General features: G+C 39.6%; 1 protein-coding gene across 5 annotated transcripts in view; it reads right to left on the bottom strand.

Annotated features, from left to right (window-relative positions):
- The window catches only part of LOC112225102 (nck-associated protein 5), a 95757-nt gene that overhangs the window by 1792 nt on the left and 73259 nt on the right, over positions 1 to 20706 (bottom strand). For 2 of the 5 annotated variants that reach the window (XM_024388742.2, XM_042306809.1), the window contains 3 exons: positions 20540 to 20657; positions 18828 to 18909; positions 14855 to 15372 (listed from right to left, as the gene is read on the bottom strand). In XM_024388742.2, coding sequence (XP_024244510.1) covers positions 15194 to 15372; positions 18828 to 18909; positions 20540 to 20657 — 379 coding nt within the window. In that variant the 3' untranslated portion in view covers positions 14855 to 15193. Of the gene's footprint in view, positions 1 to 12217; positions 12275 to 14854; positions 15373 to 18827; positions 18910 to 20539; positions 20658 to 20706 lie in introns of those variants that run through there. The other 3 variants (XM_042306807.1, XM_042306808.1, XM_042306810.1) reach the window with 3 other exon arrangements.

Genomic DNA, 20706 nt, shown 5'->3' with positions numbered 1-20706 from the left:
TTGAGGAAAGGTGAAACATGCTGAAGTGTTTATCAATAACATTTTAGGAACTATGTCTCTTTGCTGGACTATTTAGTTGGTTTCAATAGGAGATTTTGTAGGGGCACAGATGGATAAGGTCTTGCCTTTGGCTGTTAAATACATACCAATAATGCTAATCATCATGCCAATCATTGGGTGAAAGTGGGGACCTAGAGGACTGAAATAAAGATTGTTAATTTTTTTTAAATACAGCTGTATATAGGGCCCAAAGTTTTCCCTTGCATGTGACGTGACCAGCAAAATCCCTAGTTCCTAATCATCACCAATCCTACATTACTATTAATACTGTGAAGAGCCCACTAATGATACACCCTAATGAGAAAACCATTATACACTTAGCTAATCTACACACCAAAGTACTAAACTTATTGTTAAGGCTCCACAAAGGACTTCCTGCCTCAATACCAGGGGTTGGAACCGGTTCAGGGAACAGAACCGAAAACTGTAAAAGAACGTCATTTTTTGATATACAGAAACGAAAACTGGGAACGAAAGTGAAAGTGACTGTTACAAAACAAAAATTCAGTTCACTGCCTAGGCTAAAAAAAACTATAAGTTGCCCCCTGCATAGCAAGCTGCTCTACCTGTACTGACTGGTGAAGTAATTTAATGTAGAGCTAATAAAATAAATTAGAGGTTTAAAAAGGAACGAAAAAAAACGGTACTTTCTTTGGGTTCGAACCAGTTTAGAACTTTATTTTACACCTTGGAATAGTAGAACGGAATGAAAAAAAAGAATGGTTCTGTTCATAACGAAAAGATTGGAAAATAATTTTGGTTCCAACCCCTGCTAAATACAGGTAGCAAACCACTATGACTTTGCTAATTACAATATGCTTCAATAAAAGCCGTATTTGAATAGGAAGACAATAACTATGGAATTGTAAAAAATAAAAACTTGATAATATTCTATTTTGACCTTGGGACCAGAACATTGCAAAGATACTTTCAGGGCTACCGGAACAGAGGTTTGAAATTTGCCTGGAGTGATGAGAAAAAAACATGTCACACACACACTTCCTGAATTCGTCTTAGAAAAAAAGCTACCTATACAGAAATACGATACAGAAGCCACACTTCATGTCAACTTCAATTTCATGCACACAAAAGTTTTCTGACAGATAAAGGTGCCAAGAACATAACACATATCAGTCGTCGGGCCATTGAATATCTAACCTTTCACCAAACTACGGTACAGTGAAGGGTTTATAAAGAATTTTTTTAAAGTATTCTGCTGCTATTAAAACAACAAGACATAAGGCAGAAACTGTTCATATGAGCAGTTCTGTAATAGTCTAAAACAGTGTGTGGGTGATTCTGCAACTTTGGCTACTTTGGCCCTGCAACCACTCAGAAATTAAAACTTATTGAAACCATTTTACCAGTATTATAATTGCTTTAGATTTGTCTGATAATGACTGCGATCGTACTATTCAGGAATGTATATATTTTTGTCATTTTTGTCAGACAGCCATAGACTAATTTTATTTCCATCACGTCATTAAACATCCATTATTGTTGAAAATTAAAAATATCATACAATTAATTTATAAAATGTCTTATACATTTGTACATGAACTTGTATTGAATGTTATTTTTAGGGATTTTTAAGGTTTTCCTAATATTAATAATTCAGTATGACCCATAAATGTATAAACTTGCCTTTGTGACAGCTGAAAACATTTATTTATCGTGAAAAATAAGATATTTCCAGCCAACCATATGATTTCCATATCTAAAACAAATCAAATGTAAATTATACATAATATACAAATGTACCTAAAAATATGGGTGTGGTGGAAATTACATGTAAAATAAAAAAGTATGATTTTACAGTACATTTTGAACAACAACCATTGTCTTATATTAATTAAATGTTTAACAAAGTTTGATTCCAAAAGTAGCCGATGGGCAGAGCTCAAGGACGTAGGACAGTGTTTTTGAGAGATGGACCCAGATAGCAATCGGGGTCATCTGCATAAAAGAGCTCAGTGAGCAAAGTGAAACTGTATAATTTGTGACTCACCACCTGGATTCGTTCTTATGTAGCAACATTTCTGTTTTTTACATTGGATAAAAGTAGAGACTCAGAGCTACAAAATGGTATATCATACACTGTCTTTGAGGAAACAATGGGAAAGTAATTCTGCTTTGAAAGTTGATCAACTTGTAAACTCACTTTTGAGAAAACCATCTTTCAATGTTTTGGTACAACTATTGGAGAGCCCTTCTTTGTCTATACACCCATTCAGCATTGTTCACACCCTCTTAAGCTTTAGCCCCACCCATCTCTTTAAGGGTTGATCCATGAGTTCTGTACTAACTTCCCAGCTATTACCAGACATTTTAAGAGAGAGAGCGAACAGCTCACTGAACATTACTCGCCCTTGCTGAGCTGGTTAGGCTGTTACTGTCTGTTATCCAGAGCATTGGTGACTGTAACTGTGCTGTCAGATTGTCCGTTCGTAAATGCAGTGTGTTCCCTGTTTAGAGCACACACTGGACCTTACAATGACAGTCAAGCACCCAAGCTAACTGGCTAACATTGGCTAGCTACTTCCAGACACATAATGAGAGAACACCCCACTCTGACCACCCCACTCTGACCACCCTAGCAGAGCTGGTTAGGCTGTTTTCATGTTATCCAGAGCGTTGGTGACTGTAACTGTGCTGCTGGCAACAATTGAATTACGCTTTGTTGACATTTACTGACACCAGACTTATTCAACAGGTGTTGAGCGTTCAAAAATGTATCTGTTATTCTGCGCTCTGGCACACTAAATTGAGAGTCTTTTGTTTTAAACAATGTAGCTAGATAGCTAGCTAGGTAAACAATGAATCCCAACGCATGACGTAACGTTAGTTAGCGAGCTAGCCAGCTAACATTAGCTAGCTAGCTAACAGTACATTAACTTGGCATGAAAATACTCAAAATTAGAAACGCGTAATATCTGAACATGTAGCTAGCTAGACTATGGTCTGAAATCAGAGTAGATAGCCAGAGCGAATTTACCAGCTAGTATGCCTTATCAACAGTTGCAATGACATTCTATTGGATTGGATACTTGCATAGTGGAGTCTTTTGTTAAGACATGTAGCTAGCTAGCTACCACTTTCTGTCAAAATTAGAAATGTGTAATATCTGAACATTTTACTAGCTAGACTATCTTACATCATGGTTGGACGCGTCTCATGTCTGATGCCATGCATGGTTGCCCATAGTTTGAAGATGTAATCCAGACTGGTGTTTTCTCCATCTCCTTAGTCATCCATCTCCTTATCATACTCGAATTCCACTGATTTCAAAACTCAGTCCTCCAGAAAATGGAGAGCATACGCATAACGTGCCAGCCAGCCAGCTAACGTTAACTTTAACTTGACATTAGGTTTATGCAGTTTTACTACGTGATACATTTAAAAAAAGGAAGCTGTGTTTGACACGCGTGCTATAAGGCAGACCAATCCAAATCCATCTCTCGGCATGTCCAGACCACTCATTATCTCAGCCAGACCACTCATTATCTCAGCCAATCTCAGCCAATCATGGCCATTGGGAAGGTTACTCTCGTTTCCTGTGGCTAAACCAACTAGGCTTGTAATTTAGATATATTATATATATTTAAATTATATTTTGTCTTTACAGATGGCATACAAGTTTGATATTAAGGTTCACATGTTCGAGAAGGCATTTCTGCCAAAAAACGCATTTTGATAAAAACGCATTTTTTTACATTCAAACGGCTCTCCTGTGACGTCGTGAATTGCGACATACCCCTAGTTTCCTGAATTGGGTCACATTTGTGGTAAATCCAACACAGGTGTGGAGGGTCACCTACTTGTGAGAATCACCTAAGTGAATTGCCTGGATTTCACTGGTGTGTTTACACAGGTAGTCTCTGCAAAGTCCAATATGCATGATGATATCCTCTTTCCGCAGATTATCTTTTAATTCTCTCAGTTTGGAGTATTGGTGTCAAATGTTGTACACGTGTTTCCCCAACTTCTCTTTCAATCATTTTACATTTGAGTCATTTAGCAGACACTCTTATCCAGAGCAATTTACAGTTAGTGCATTCATTTTAAGATAGCTAGGTGGGACAACCACATATCACAGGCATAGAAAGTACATTTTTCCTTAGCTGTCAGTAGTCAGAGCTAGTGATGGGGTGGTCTAGTGCAAGTGTTGGTGTTTTTTTCGAGGTAAGGAGGAGGATTATTTAAGATACTGTTTGAAGAGGTGGGGTTCCAGATGGGCAGGGACTCTGCTGTCCTAGCTTCAGGGGGAAGCTGGTTCTACCATTGGGGTGCCAGGACAGAAAAGAGCTTGGACTGGGCTGAGTGGGGTGGCAGAACAGAGTGCTCGGTTGGAGGTGTAGGGTTTGAGCATAGCCTGAATGTATGCTGTTCCGTAGGTAAGCACCATGGTCTTCAAGTGGATGCAAGCTTCAACTGGAAGCCAGTGGAGTGTCAAGGAGCAGAGTGGCATTAGAGAACATGGGGAAGGCTGAAAACCAGGCGAGCTGTTGCGTTCTGGATAAGTTGCAAGGGTTTTATGGCACAAGCGGGGAGCCTAGCCAACAGTAGTCCAGAAGGGTGAGGATAAGTGCCTGAATTAGGACCTCTGCTGCTTCCTGTGTGAGGTAGGGTCATACTCTACAGATGTTGTAGAGCATGAACGTCACCTGGTAGGAGCAGCCTGCCAGGTAGGATGCAATCCAAGAGTGTGTATAGCCTGAGACACCCAGCCTTTAGAGGGTAGAGAGGAGGATCTGATGGTTCACGATGTCAAATGCAGTGGATAGATCTAGGAGGATGAAAACAGAGGGGAGAGAGAGAGAAGAGAGGAGAGAAGAGCTGTCTCGGTTGAGTGACCCATCCTGAAGCCTGGTTAAGACTGGTTAGGGTCAAGAGGATCGTTCTGAGAGTGATAACGAAAAAGTTGATTAGAGACAGCACGCTCAAGTGTTTTGGAAGGAATACAGATCTATCATTTTTGACGGCAGATATGTCTAATGTTGGTTTCTTGAGGAGGGGAGCAACTCGGGACATTTTGAAGTCAGAGGGGACGTGGCCAGTGGTCAGGAATGAGTTGATGAGGGAAGTGAGGAATGGGAGAAGGTCTCCAGAGATGGTCTGGAGAAGGGAGGAGGGGATGGGGTCGAGTGGGCAGGTTGTCGGGCGGCCAGGCCTCACTAGTTGCAGGATGTCATCTGGAGAGAGAGGGGAGAAAGAGGTCAAGGTGTAGGGTAGTTCTGTGTGAGTGAGACCAGTGCACTCAATAGGCTGAATGAATGAGCAGCAGACGTGGTCAACCTTTTTTTCAAAGTGGTTGACAAAGTTGTCTGCAGAGAGGGAGGGGTGGAGGATTAAGGAGGGAGGAGGTGTAGGAACTAGTGAGAAGTATAATATTTTTTATCTGTTGTGGTAGAGTTCCAACTATTTGCTAGCTAGTGCCATGTACTTTAAGTGCTGCCTATTTTCCCAGTGGTCTACTTGGTGTGTAAACGGCTGACTGCTCATAATTTGCAGATAGTTGTTGACACATCAACCAGGATCAAGGGGCAGGGCATTTTGTGACTTTTTTTTTGGTAACCAGTGTCTGTATTGGGGGGTGAGTGGTTTCACCTCTCCTAGGCAATCAGCAATTAGTACAGGGAGGTGTGCTCTCCACCTCTGCTAGGCAATTAGCAATTATTGTTAGTTCTTCAGTCTCCCCTCTACCCTTCTGAGGTTACATTTGCAAAACCCTTGGTTAACATAAAGATTCTGGGAACGTCAGAATGTGGGAGGAAATGAACTATATTCTGGTAATCCGAACAATTGAACATATGCGGTGGTACTTAATGAATATGATTTCAGTTCCGTTCCATTTTCATCAATGATAAGATGACATAAACTCTACAGTGGAAAGTCTACACATCAGAGTTATCGGATTCACATGGAATTGTTGTTCAATTTAAATGTTTGAATATGAAATTATTCGTGATGGGATGAACTGTGATTTTAGCTTCTAAAATGTGACATTTGGGTTTTCATAAGATAGGGTTGCTCAATCAGTGGCCCTCCGCTGTGAATGGACAAGGGCTATAAAACTTTCAAACACACCCTCCTCTCCCTTCCTATATAAGCCCTTGATGACAACATAACTTCCTGTTCCGATGATATGAGGATGGCGGTCCTATGTCAGAATGGTTCAGATAATAACTACAGAATGAAGCCAACATCAGAGTGAGCTTTGGTTGCGAATGGTATGAACTTTGAACTCTTATTCACTACAGAAGTGATACCTCCTAGCCGTTGAGTTAGCAACCGCAGCTGCAAACGCAGGTTAGGAAGGTACAGACAGAGTATCCCGTCTATCACACAACAACGTTACTACAACTTTTCCAATTGACCACCAGAGACATTCTTCAAAGGACTTGGTTTGGCAACACTGTCTTCCATCTACCACCAACCTACTGAAGAGCAGCTCAGAGTAAATATGTATTGCATTTTCCTTTTCCAAATGGGCGGTAATTTAGAATGCATAAGATACTGTATTTACGATAGCACAGCTTTTTCCCTTTGTTCCTCAGTCTCCCGCTCTTTCACTCACCCTTTTCCTTTGTGTAACAAGCTGTCATATCTGTTCTGCCCGCTAGGGACGTTTTCCTTTATGACATAATATCACGCCCTGGTCTTAGTATTTTGTGTTTTCTATATTTATTTGGTCAGGCCAGGGTGTGACATGGGTTTATTTTGTGTTGTGTTTATGTATGGGGGGTTTTCGTAGGTTTTGGGATTGTGGCTTAGTGGGGTGTTCTAGCAAAGTCTATGGTTGCCTGAGGCGGTTCTCAATCAGAGGCAGGTGATTCTCGTTGTCTCTGATTGGGAACCATATTTAGGCAGCCATATTCTTTGAGTGTTTCGTGGGTGATTGTTCCTGTCTCAGTGTTTTGTATTCACCAGATAGGCTTTATAGGTTTTCACGTTCCGTTTGTTGTTTTTGTTTTGTTCGTTTTTTCTTTGTTATTAAACATGTAACTTACCACGCTGCATTTTGGTCCAACTCTCTTTCGACGGAAGAAAACCGTAACACATAATTTGTAATAAAGTTATTATTAATTGTGTGTATGTGTAATTAGTTAGGTATTTAGTAAATAAATAATTAAACCCAATTTTGTATTGCTGATTCAACTTGTTAGCCAGGGTTCGTGCAGATAAAAGGATTTACAACTTTCAGATGAGACTGAATTGATATTGACTGCTATTGATGTAAAATAATGCTAGGTCTTTAAGAGTTTATTCGGAAGATAACTGCTCTATAAATATTATTTTGTGGTGCCCGACTCTCTAGTTAATTACATTTACATGATTAGGTGATATTAATTACGGAGAAATTATTTTGTAGAATAGCATGTTATATCACTTAATCTGGCATAGCAAAGACACAACACTGCTTTCAAGAACAGTGAGTTCATCTCAGCCTATGCTACCCTTCTGTCCCTTGATGTTTTGGCCCTGAGGAAGACATGGATCACCCCAGAGAACACTGCTACTCCAGCTGCTCTTTCTCTCATAGTCCAAGAGCATCTGGTCGTTGCAGTGGTGGCACGTCTACTAATTTCTCCGAAGTGGAGATTTTCTTTTCTCCCTTTGAGTCAAGACCGGGAGGGGGACAAGGTGTTTATAAAACATATGGATGAGCTAATTAAGAAGCTGAGATTGAAAGTAGGCTTCTTTCATAGAAAAATAATGCCTCTCCCTAAACAGCAGGAGGAAGATTGTACAGTCAACTTACCTGACATTTCTTGACTATGGTGACACCATTTATAAGAATGCAGCAGACACTACTCTTAAACCTTTAGATGCCGTCCACCATCAGGGTTGAGGAGTAACAGATTACATGTAATCCTCTACGTTAAAACAGCTAAAATATTGTAATCAGATTAGATACTTTTGAAAACTGATTACTTTGAGGATTACTTTTACATTCAGAAAGGAAGTTTCCTATGGAAAAAAGTGGGGCTTTTATTGCTCAATCAGAAAAGCACATTTTTTGTCCATTTAAAATAACATCCAATTCATCAGAAATAAAGTGTAGACATTGTGTTGTTAACAACTTTTGTAGCTGGAAATGGCTGATTTAAAAAAAAACAATAATAATAACACAACGTGCCATTGGAACACAGGAGTGATGGTTGCTGAGTTTACTTGTTATCTTTGTGTACTATTTAAATTAGTTTGATCTGAAACATTTAAGTGTGACAAATGTGCAAAAAAATAAGAAATCAGGAAGGGGGCAAATACTTTTTCACAGCACTGTATATAGTACCAGTCAAAAGTTTCCATTTAAGATACATTTAAAAAAAAAAAAGAAGCTGTGTTCGACACAAGTGCTATAAGGCAGACCAATCCAAACTCATCTCTCGGCATGTCCAGGCCACTCATTATCTCAGCCAATCACGGCTAGCGGGAAGGTTGCTCTCGTTTTCTGTGGCTAAACCAACTAGGCTTGTAATTTAACAATTTTACTATAGAATAATAAAAGGGGTGTTCAAAGAAAATAGTCTTGTGGCCATTTGATTAGTTGTTCAGCAGTCTTATGGCTTGAGGGTAGAAGCTGTTAAGGAGCCTTTTGGTCCTAGACTTGGCACTCCGGTACCGCTTGCTGTGCGGTAGCAGAGAGAACGGTCTATGACTTTGGTGACTGGAGTCTTTGACATTTTTTGGGGACTTCCTCTGACACCACCTATATAGGTCCTGGATGTCAGGAAGTTTGGCCCCAGTGAAGTACTGGGCCGATTGCACTACCCTCTGTTGCGCCTTACAGTCAGATGCCAAGCAGTTGCCATACCAGGCAGCGATGCAACCGGTCAGGATGCTCTCGATGGTGCAGCTGTAGAACATTTTGAGGATCTGGGGACCCATGCAACATCTTTTCAGTCTCCTGAGGGGGAAAAGGTGTTTTCGTGCCCTATTCACAACTGTCTTGGTGTGTTTGGACCATGATAGTTTGTTGGTAATGTGGACACCAAGGAACTTTTGACCAGCTCCACTTCAGTCCTGTCGATATTAATGGGACCTGTTCGGCCCTCCTTTTCCTATAGTCCACGATCAGCTCCTTTGTCTTGCTCACATTGAGAGATATGTTGTTGTCCTGGCACCACACTGCCAGGTCTCTGACCTTCTCCATATAGGCTGTCTCATCGTTGTTGGTGATCAGGCCTACCACTTGTCATCAGAAAACTCAATGATGGTGTTGGAGTCGTGCTTGGCCACACAGTCGGGGGTGAACAGGGAGTACAGGAGAGGACTAAGCACGCTCCCCTGAGTGTCCCCAGGGTTGAGTGATCTCTGTGGCAGATGTGTTGTTGCCTATCCTTACCACCTGGGGTCAGCCCATCAGGAAGTCCAGGATCCAGTTGTAGAGGGAGGTATTTAGTCCCAGGGTCCTTAACTTAGTGATGAGCTTTGTGGGCAGTATGGTGTTGAATGCTGAGCTGTAGTCAATGAGCAGCATTCTCACATAGGTGTTCCTTTTTTCAAGGTGGGAAAGGGCAGTGTGGAGTGCGATTGAGATTGTCATCTGTGGATCTGTTGGGGCGGTATACGATTTGGAGTGGGTCTAGGGTTTCTGACATGATGGTGTTGATGTGACCCATGACCAGCCTTTCAAAGCAAGTCATGGCTACCAACGTGAGTGCTACGAGCCAGTAATCATTTAGGCAGGTTACCTTCGCTTTTTTGGGCACAGGGGCTATGCGTGGTCTATTTGAAACATGTATGTATTAGAGACTCGGACAGGGAGCGGTTGAAAATGTCAGTGAAGAATCAGGAATCAGGAGGATAGAGTTATTGTCAGATTTGCCAAATGGAGGGCGAGGGAGCGCATTGTATGCGTCTGTGTGTGTGGAGTAAAGGTGGTGTAGAGGTTTTTTTTCTCCTCTGGTTACACATGTGACATGCTGGTAGAAATGAGGTAAAACGGATTTAAGTTTGCCTGCATTAAGTCCCCGGTCACTAGGAGTGCCGCTTCTGGATGAGCATTTTTTGTTTGCTTATGGCTTTATACAGCTCGTTGAGTGCAGTCTTATTGCCAGCATCGGTTTGTGGTGGTAAATAGACTGTTATGAGTAATATAGATGAAAACTCTCTTGGTAGATAGTGTGGTCTACAGCTTATCATGAGGTATTCTACCTCGGGTGAGCAATACCTCGAGACTTCTTTAATATTAGATATTGCACACCAGCAGTTATTGACAAATGCACACCTCCACCCTTCGTCTTAACAGAAGTAACTGCTCTGTCCTGCTGAAACACAGAAAGCCAGCCAACTCTATATTATCTGTGTCGTCGTTCAGCCAAGTCTCGGTGAAACAAAAGATATTACAGTTTTTAATGTCCCGTTGGTAGGATAGTCTTAATAGTAGATCATCCAGGTTGTTTTCTGATGATTGCATGTTGGCCAATAATACAGAGGTTAGTGGTGGTTTACCTACTCGTCTGCGAATTCTTAAAGGCACCCTGCCCTCCTCCCCCTTTTTCTGTCTTTTCTTTACGCTGATGACTGGGATTTGGGCCTTGTCTCGACAAAGCAGTATATCCTTTGCGTCGGACTATTTAAATAAAACATCTTTGTCCAGTTTGAGGTGAGTAATCGCTGTTCTGATGTTCAGAAACTCTTTTCAGTCATAAGAGACGGTAGCAGCAACATTATGTACAAAATGAGTTAAACAATGCGAAGAAAAAAAAAACACATTTGGTTAGGAGCCCGTAAAACGGCAGCCCTCTCCTCCAGCGCCATTATGTGTTGTCTCTGGTCTCAATGGGTTCTCCTCAATAAATAAAAGTAAAATAAAAAAGAAACAAAATACTAATTGTTGCTGATATTCCAATCAATACATGTGACTTTTAAAGTGACCCACTGGAATACACAGAGTAGATTTATGGTCATTCTTTCATCAATCTTCCAGGGGACATTCAGTGAAATAGGATAGTTAGAGGCTTGACAAATAGCTTAGACCTGTGGGGTTGTATTGTGATGGTCAATATTCTCAATCCTGACAGACACATCAGGCTGGCCCCAGTCTATAAGTGCACAGGACATTGTTAAATGACTCACCATGCTCCAAATTGGCAAGGGAATTGAAGAGAAATAACCAAGAGAGTGGTGGTCGAATGCAACCAGGAAACAATATAATACTTTTCAGACTAAATTAATTGATATTAATTGATATTAATTGACCCACTCGTTTGTTATAGAGTTTGCGTTCTCAAACCTAACAACCCCACCTATTTCAAAATAGATAAGACTCCTTGAACTTTCTTGAAAAAAATAATCAATTCCATCTGTATTTGATATCCACCAAAACAAAAAAGGATATACAAGACATTCTCTTATGCTGTGAAGGATTACAAAATATGCCTTGGGCATTTTATACAATTAACATAAATTGTATGATTGATTGACATGTCAACCATTGTGAATACTTTTCACAAGACAATTCTTATTAATCTCTGGATTACAAAAAAACTTGTAGTGACCATCACATTGGAAATCCTTGATTCATTATAGAACATGACAGGATGGGCCATTTGTGGAAACCATGAAAATAAATAGTAATCATTTTAAGCATTAAGCAATTTTTAAAAATAATACAAATGTACGTGAAGAGAGATTTCAGGTTCCTAATAAAATACCGAATGAGGCCTCTTGAGCATAGTGCTTATTCATTGGAACTTAACATCTGCTTTCATTAACAAATGTGATGTTTGCAATAGGCAGACACATTATCAACCATGACTCACGCACTTCATCAGGCCTTATGCATGGTTTGCCAATGGATTCGGAGCTCATTATCCCACATTTGATTTGTTGTGTGTAATTTTGTATTTAAACTGGCTCCACAGAACCCAACCTTTTACATATCCACTCCTGTAAGTGCATGCCTATGGTTGCTCAACTACAGCGGATTTAAGAGACTTTTATTTCATTCAGAAAACTCCTTTGCATTACTTGATTGCTATAATCAATTAATTGGATATAAAACCGGTTCTAACAGTGCTAAAACTGGAGTATCGACTGCTCTCTCTGTTGGCTCTTAGCAGGGGTGGTCTTTGATTTGAAATGGTTAAATCTTGTTGGTCACATTCCACCTAGCAATAAAAGCAACAATCATTTAAAAAAAACTCACTGCTGATGGCTTCTTAGCAGTCGTCCTGGTCATTCTTTCACGATCATGTTATTCTAACTGCCGAGAAAAGAGGAAAAAGAGCAGTAGCTGAGAGCACTGTTTTAAGTTCTAAGAAATTCTAAGACCGCATTATAACAGCAGTGTCAAGTTACCTTGCTCTTACAACCTCAGGTTAACAGTATCTGCAGTGCATACGAATTTGGTAAATTGTGACACTCCATGTATAAAAAGTACATTTTTTACATTAAGTTAGTTTTTTACGTTAAATTAAATCACTTGATATATGAAGAGTGTTGTGCCTTACATCCATTCCCAGTAGTTAAACATTTTTCTGCAGCACCTCTATTTGTTTGAGCACAAACCTTTTTGTTTCAAACAAAATCTGACAAACAATCCTTGCTGTTGCGAAAAATTATTATTGCCATGGCACTGTCGAGTGTCATTACACACAAAATGAACCTCATACAGAAAATAAGTTGAAGGAATATGTCCTGTTGAATTGCACACAGTAACAGGAGAGCAAGACAGTTGTAGAATAAAACATCTAGAGCCTCTTTCACTGAATCTGGTGTTCGGTAATCAAAAAGGTTTGCTAGTGTCCCGTCTTAAGGCATGGTCATCACTTAACATTGGTGATTTTGTTTTGTTTTTTCCAGTTGACATTACACCCCACTTCAGAAATTGTGCCAACCAAAAAATACAGCAGTCTGGGCCACCTGATCACCCTCTCTGCAATGAGGTATGAATTTAAATTACCACCGATATTATTTATTTCTGTGAAATACATCTACCCTCATGACAGGATCATTTTGTGTCTATTTGGCAGAGTCTAAACTGGGTCTATCATTTGCATACTAATCTGGGCAAGCCTCTCCTCTGCTCATTAAAAAGGTGATCGTCTGCCTTGATGCTGGCTTTAGTTGTAGTAATAACAGGGCCTGATCCCTGTCGCCTCCAGGACTATATTTACATCGAGTTATTGCATTTATAGGACCCTATTTCAATTTTACTGTTTAGTGCCATAAAAGTCATAATACGGGTATGATGAGACATTGAAGTCCCCAGGCAGACTTCAATAATACTTCAGTCAATATTGAGATAATGATTAACCTATTGTGATTGTATGTGGCATGATATTATCCCTTGATACTGCCTTGCATTGAAACTAGCATTTTGGGTCCCCTAAGTGAGATTTGATTAGCCCCAAATCGAATCCTCTGTTAATGCTCATGACCAGACAGAAAGAATTCACACCCCTTGATTTTTCCCCCACATTTTATGTGACTGACATAATTAAAAGTTTAAATTTGTAATTTGTCACTGCCGTACACACAACACCCATAATGTCAAAGTGGAATTATGCTTTTCTAAAATTTTACAAATTAAAAGCTGAGTAAGTATTCAAACCCTTTGTTGGGGCAAGCCTAAATAAGTTCAGAAGTAAAAATGTGCTCAGTTGCATGGACTCTGTGTACAAGAAGTGTTTAACATGATTTTTGAATGACTACCTCATCTCTGTACCCCACGCATACAATTATCTTTTAAGATCCCTCAGTCAAGCGCTGAATTTCAAACACAAAGACCAGGGATGTTTTCCAATTCCTCGCAAAGAAGGGCACTTTTGGTGGACGGGAGGGAAAAAAAAAAAAAAAAAACACATTGAATATCCCTTTGTACATGGTTATGTTATTAATTACACTTTGGATGGTGTATTAATACACCCAGTCACTACATATATCAGTTGCCGGAGAGGAGGGAAACTGGTCAGAGATTTCACCATGAGGCCAATGGTAACTTTCAAACAGTCCGTGTTTAATGGCTGTGATAGGATAACATTATAGTTACTCCATAGTTCTAAACTCATTGACAGAGTGAAAAGGAAGCTTGCACAGAATAAAAATCTTCTAAAACATGCATCCTGTTTGCAACAAGACATTAAAGTAATACTGCAAACAATGTGGCAAAGCAATTCACTTTTGTCCTGAATACAAAGTGTTCTGTCTAGGCCGTCATTGTAAATAATAATTAGTTCTTAACTGACTTGCCGGGTAAAACTAAATAAACAAATGTTCAAACATAGTGGTGGCTGCATCACATTACGGGTATGCTTATAATCGTTAAGGACTGGGGAGTTTTTCAGGATAAAAAAATGGCGCTAAGTACAGGCAAAATTCTAGATGAAAACCTGGTTCAGTCTGCTTTCCACCAGACACTGGGAGATTAATTCACCTTGCAACAGGACAATAACTTAAAACACATGGCCAAATCTACACTGGAGTTACTTACCAGAAGAAAGTGAATGTTCCTGAGCTACAGTTTTGCCTTAAATCTGCTTGAAAATCTATGGCAAGTTCTGAAAATGGTTGTCTAGTAATGATCAACAACCAATTTGAGAGAGCTTGAATAATTTTGAAAATAATAATGGGCAAATGTTGCACAATCCAGGTGTGGAAAGCTCTTAGACTTACCCAGAAAGACTCACAGCTGTAATCGCTGCCAAAGGTGCTTCTGCAAAGTTGACTCAGGGGTGTGAATACTTATGTATATTAGATATTTCTGCATTTCATTTTCAATAAACTTGCTACAATTTCTAAAAACACATTATAACATTGTCATTATGGGGTAATGTATGTAGATGGGTGAGAGAAAATATTTTTTATCAATTTTGAATTCAGGCTGTAACACTACAAAATGTGGAATAAATCAAGGTGTACGAATACTTTCTGAAGGCACTGTATCTCTGGACAAGATACTGTATCTCTGGGCTTTACCTGAGGCTAGTCTGGGAAGCCTGCTCTGAGTATCACATACACTGGCACAGGTCACAAGGGGCTCAGACAAGGATTGGATGGGCTGAAGGAAGGCCACAGTGGGATAAGGACCTGATTGGACACGGGTCACAGTGGTGTCGGATAACGAGGAGTTGACAAGCTCTGGTTGGCTGCAGGGATGGTCCTTTGAGCCGGCAGGCACTCTCTACCTGGGTAATGGGGAGAGCGACACCTCTGCACTAGAGGAACTGGGCACAGTGGGTGGGCTGAGGGAGTGACCCCGGGCCGATGGGGACTTGGGAAGGAAGTGGAGGAAGGAGGAGGAATCAAGGAGGGTGAACGTTCCAATGCCGCTGTCCAATGTTCGCATCTTGCAGCTGGAGCCTGAGACACAAGGAGAACAATGATGGGGCTTGGGGATGCAGGCAATGACAGGAGTTACACACAACAAAAGGAAAGAGATAACGGAATGACACATTTTTATATAATTGGTTGAAGAGGAATCAACAAAAGACAAGCACATGCCTATTGTAGTGCATCAAATTAAAATGAGATACAATAATACTGCAACAATTATTTATGCCCTAAGAATAATCTAAACTTCCTCATGACCAGTTTAATAATCTAGGAATGAATGTGTTTCTAATAACATTGGGAATATGTCTCAACAACATGAACTGCAATCTCAAAGTGCAACACTATCCACAACATTATCCATTACATTTCATGCATTTTTTCTCTCCAACCTGATTTGATTGTATGTTTCCTCCTTGCCCCTGTCCTACCTCACCTACATTATGTTGTGCATGAGGGCGTCTTAACCAGCTGTGACTGGCTGCTGACACCCAGGCAGCCTTGTAGAATTTCAGTGCAGTAATGCAACAGATGTTCTGGTTATTTCATTCTACCACACTCGACAAATGTCCTCTAAGAACCAAATGGATGGCAGTTCAGTACAATTACATGTAACTGTGACGCTGGCTTATGATTCCTCGCTAATTAGCACATGATGCCATTGTTTCCACCAGAGAAAATTGGCTTCACCCATAGAAGAGTCGGGTGGAATAAGATTAGGGAAAATCAGGCACATTAACCATTGATTTGGTGTCAGTGTCAAATGAGGTGAATATATGCTATTGTACAGTACTTTGAGATATCAGCTGATGTACGAAGGGCTGTATAAATACATTTGATTTGATATTGTACTTGTTGGTAGCAAACCTATTGCTAATGAATTACTGTTCAAGCTGTATTGAATACGTATACATTTAAAATGTAATACAATTAACTGTGCACATCATATAGTATGCTGGCCTACATAATAGTTCAAGTACAGTAATTACTTATTTTTCATTCTCATACTTCTCGCTTTGATACAATGAAAAAAACAGCAGTTTCAGATCTTATGTGAACTTTTTGAAAGAATTGGGGGAAAAAAAGGTTTTATTCCTGCTGTCATGAAATCGAAAACCTGACCAAGCCGCTGATGCTTTATTCTGAAATGTTTCAACTATCCCTCCAATGTACTGGCACAGACAAACACAGCTCAGAACAAGATATCCTGAATTCAAACATCAAAGTCTTTGTCATGCTAACATGATTTTTGACATAATATCCAGTAGATTTCTTTATCAACGTAAAATATTGTCTCCTCTCCAGTGATCCAGAGAAAAGCTTGACTCAAAACAGGTGGGCTGTTAACTGACAACTTCTTTGATAATTGGGTGTCTTCATTTAGTGTGCATTTTATTCATACATCAAGATGATTAAACTTAATTTATTCAGGTGGTCAGTTTCAAATTGTGATAAACAGCTCTAGAAATAAATAACAATGAAAGTAGCTTGCCTGTCACACAAACAGGAGTAACTAATAAAGGTAAGAGCGCGATACAGATCGCAGACGTTGATTGATTTGTGTTCTTGAAGGCAAAAATGAACAAGCACCTTAGTGACACTTCCTTGCATGGGCAGGCAGCATCAGAGGGGTTGACCATTGATTGCCCTCCACAAACCCTTTGGCACTAGCTAAGGATCATGTCCTTGTCTGATCTCCTTTCAATTGGCCTGAAGGAATGAAAAGACTGAATGATGACTAATAAGCTAACACCTAAAAAGTTCAGGGGCTACAAACAGCCGAAGATGCACAAATGGAACAGTATGACAATTGAAATTCATAAAAGGACGACTATAGTCCCCAACTGTTGTTAATATTCATGAGAAGGAGCCTAGTATTATACATGACATGATGTTTACAGTTCATCCATATTCAAGCGTTCAAGATAATGTTTGAAGTTCAATGCACAGCAGCATAGTTCAAAGTACTAGTCTAACATAGTCACACGTTCATACTAAAGCCTGTCATGTCATTTCAGTCAACTATACACCAATAAGCCAAAATGGATGAATCAACATAGTTTCTTCATTATTTCAACTGACTTATCAACTTTGCGTCATTGTGGCTAGGTGGTTGAATTTGCAAAAAGTCAACCTAGTCAATACAGTCTTTGTCACATTCAGCTAATGAAACTCTTTAAAAGTGTGAAAAAAATGTGATCTGTGTTATTTCCTGATAGTTTCTGGTTGAAAATACAATCTACACAGGACCAGCAGGTTTGCATGGGTGGGAGTTTCGGCTTTCCAAGGTGACATCACCATGTGGTAAATTGGTTAATTGACCAATAAGAAAGAGTTCCAAACCTCTCTGCCAATAACAGTTTTTGCTTCCTCACTTAGACCACTCCCAGACAGTCCTAACAACATTCTTGCTTGAGAAATAGTTTTTTGCTAAAAATGTATTTCTGACCATTTTAATGGAAAGCCATTACAGTTAGGTTTGTTACCCAGAAATTACGTAATGTTGATTAAAAAAATTGGCTGTCATGGGCCTTTAAGCACACAGTGCCATAGGGTTTCAAGGTTTGGTATGGGTTGATAGGGGTAGGGGTTCTTAGCCTAAACAGTTAGAAAATCACTTCAGTACAGACCAAAGATCTTTATGAGTATATGAATTAATTCAGAGGAGACCTAAATGCATTTGTTACATGCACACTTTACAGATGTCTTGGCAGACCTATTTTACAAGTAAATTAATTCAAAAAGCCAAATATTTAAAAACACATCAGCATATTCTCCTCAAATGGCACAAAGAAAATTGTTCAAATATACTGAGTGACATTTAGACCTCCACTCACTTGGAAGTTGATTCTAGTTGCCTTTAAATTGGATACTTATATTACTTCTTAGACTCGTGCAGAGTTGAAACATTTCATTTTAGCATGCTTGGCAGGGGCTTTGATACTATCTAAATCGTCCTTAATTATAGAGACAGAGTGAAAGAGCACTGTACTTCAGTATTTCTCTGTGAAGTTAAATGCACAGAAGGAAATCAATAAATCTGAGTGAGGGGGTGTCACGTACAGTCAAAACACAGTGTTTGCCCGCAACCTTGCTCTTTCAACTGTGGTTCCATCTCTTTCACTCTGGTTCACAGGTTAAACTGACATGTCAGAAAAGAGGTCAGAGAGCTAGGAAGTAAATCTGCCAGTATTAGCAATGCCTCAGTAATTTGATGGCTGAAAAATGTAAAAGGTTTTCGGAACCAGGTTTGAAAAATACTATATTGGGGTTTAAACAGAGGGTAAAATTGGCCTTGACTGATGGAAAGAGTACACTTGTGTAGATCTAATAGGATTGGATAGGTGCAAGTTGGGCTTATGACCATGAAACACCTATCTAATTCTTAAATCTACATGAAGTTCCTATGGGTAGGAGCAAAAGGTTGCTTCTCGACAGGTCCAATCTACCAAGTTCAATACAAATAGTTTTCTTAAATCCCTTACCGGTCACGTGATCTTGACTGGGGCTCTTTAATGCAGCTCCATTGTCGTTATCAGTCCTGAGGTTCATCCTCTGCGTTTTTGTCTGTTTATGGGAGCAAGAAGAGAGAATAATTATACCTGTATGGAACAGAGGACTAAATTTGGCTCTGTGAATTGTAAAGAAATAGATGAGGCGGCAGGTAGCCTACTGGTTAGAGCGTTGGGCCAATAACCGAAAGGTTGCTAGTTCAAATCCCTGAGCTGACAAGGTAAAAAGTAATTCTGCCCCTGAACAAGGCAATTAACCCACTGTTCCTAGGCTGTGATTGTAAATAAGAATTTGTTCTTATCTGGCTTGCCTAGTTAAATAAATCAATAAAATGAGTTCTCTATACTTGATTGATTACATCTTTTATATTTGTGGTTTGCATGAATCTATGATTATAAAGTGGTATGAATGTATTCCTTACAAACGCAGACTGATTGGCTGACTCAAATTTCCTCTTTCATGCAATCCTCTATGTTAAGACATGTTTTGAGTTCTTTGTAAAGCACAATCTCACAGAAATTGGCATTGTTGACTTATTTTTACCCCTTGGTAATCTAATTGAACAGCGGCGGTCAGACTTTTTGTTAAGTTTGGTGGGAAAAACGAATTGAATAATTCAATTGCCATTTTAGTTGTCTAGATTATCTATTTGTGCAACAGGCTAACAATATTTATCTGAATCACATCAGGACAATGATGGACTGTCATTGAAAATGCTTTTAAGCAGTGTTCATTCTAATGATCACTCCATTATCAAGACTGCCTGTGAATGTTTGTAGATACTGTATCTAAATAGTCCATAGATTTCCCTCAGTATCTACATGAAGTATCTCCAGTATTCCCTGCATGTTTGTGTGCATGTATGTGTGAAAGCATGTGACATGTGTGAACGTGTGTTGGAGTGATTCACACAATCTGTGAAACACAAAGTTTTGTTCTGGTTATCTGTTTCATTGGTCTGTCTTTATTTATATATCTTTGTTACACATTTCTCTCTCCGATTCCTCTCCCATCTCATAGTTTTTTAATCTCTCACCCTAATTCCATATCCATCTGATCTGCCACATATCTTCCTGGGTCCTTTATATTCTTCTCATATTTTCCTTTCTTTCGGTCACCCATCCCTTTCTCACATTTCTACTTTTGAATTAGATGGGACCTTGCGAGGTCAGTTTTGATAATACAGTATTTATTTAGCTTCACTTCCTTTCTGTATAGATTGTGGTATTATACAGAAATACTACCATTCAGAAATTGTGTTTTCTAGTGTTAGGGAAGAGATTGCAAGTCTTTCAGAGGATCTAGGCTACTGACAGGTTGAAATGAACTAGCACAGTTAAATGTTAATATAATTTCCTTATCTTACTTATGGTACATGCAAAGTGGTGTTGGCACAAATTGTCATACACAGAAATACAGTTCTCTCATTGGCCATGCAGACATGTATATTCAATAAAAAATCCTTAGACATTTAATTGACACGTCATAGAGTTATGGTCATTTAATTGTCCAGTCAATTCAGGAAAGTCATTGAACATAGAATGTGTATGGGAAAATGCCCATAATATTAATTGAACAGTTCTCAATTGTAGTTCCAGTTACAATTGCGCTGAATCAAATCTACATGAAATTGGCCCTAAACCGACAACACAGTCCTTTGCATTCTGGGTCAAATGGAATGTACCTTTGTGTCCCCACAGATACCAGTTTGTCCTTGCATGTTGCTGTTAACTGAGGCTCCCTGGGAGGCCATCGAGAGGCAGAGGAGAAATGCATCTTGGGAGTCTCTTTTCCCCACCGAGCTGAAAAAAAAACAGGTTCACTCGACCACTATAATCTAAGTATCTTTCA

The sequence above is a fragment of the Oncorhynchus tshawytscha genome, linkage group LG26 (genome assembly GCF_018296145.1).
Source record: "Oncorhynchus tshawytscha isolate Ot180627B linkage group LG26, Otsh_v2.0, whole genome shotgun sequence".
Taxonomy (NCBI): Eukaryota; Metazoa; Chordata; class Actinopteri; order Salmoniformes; family Salmonidae; genus Oncorhynchus; species Oncorhynchus tshawytscha.
This window is presented reverse-complemented; position numbering and strand designations above follow the sequence as displayed.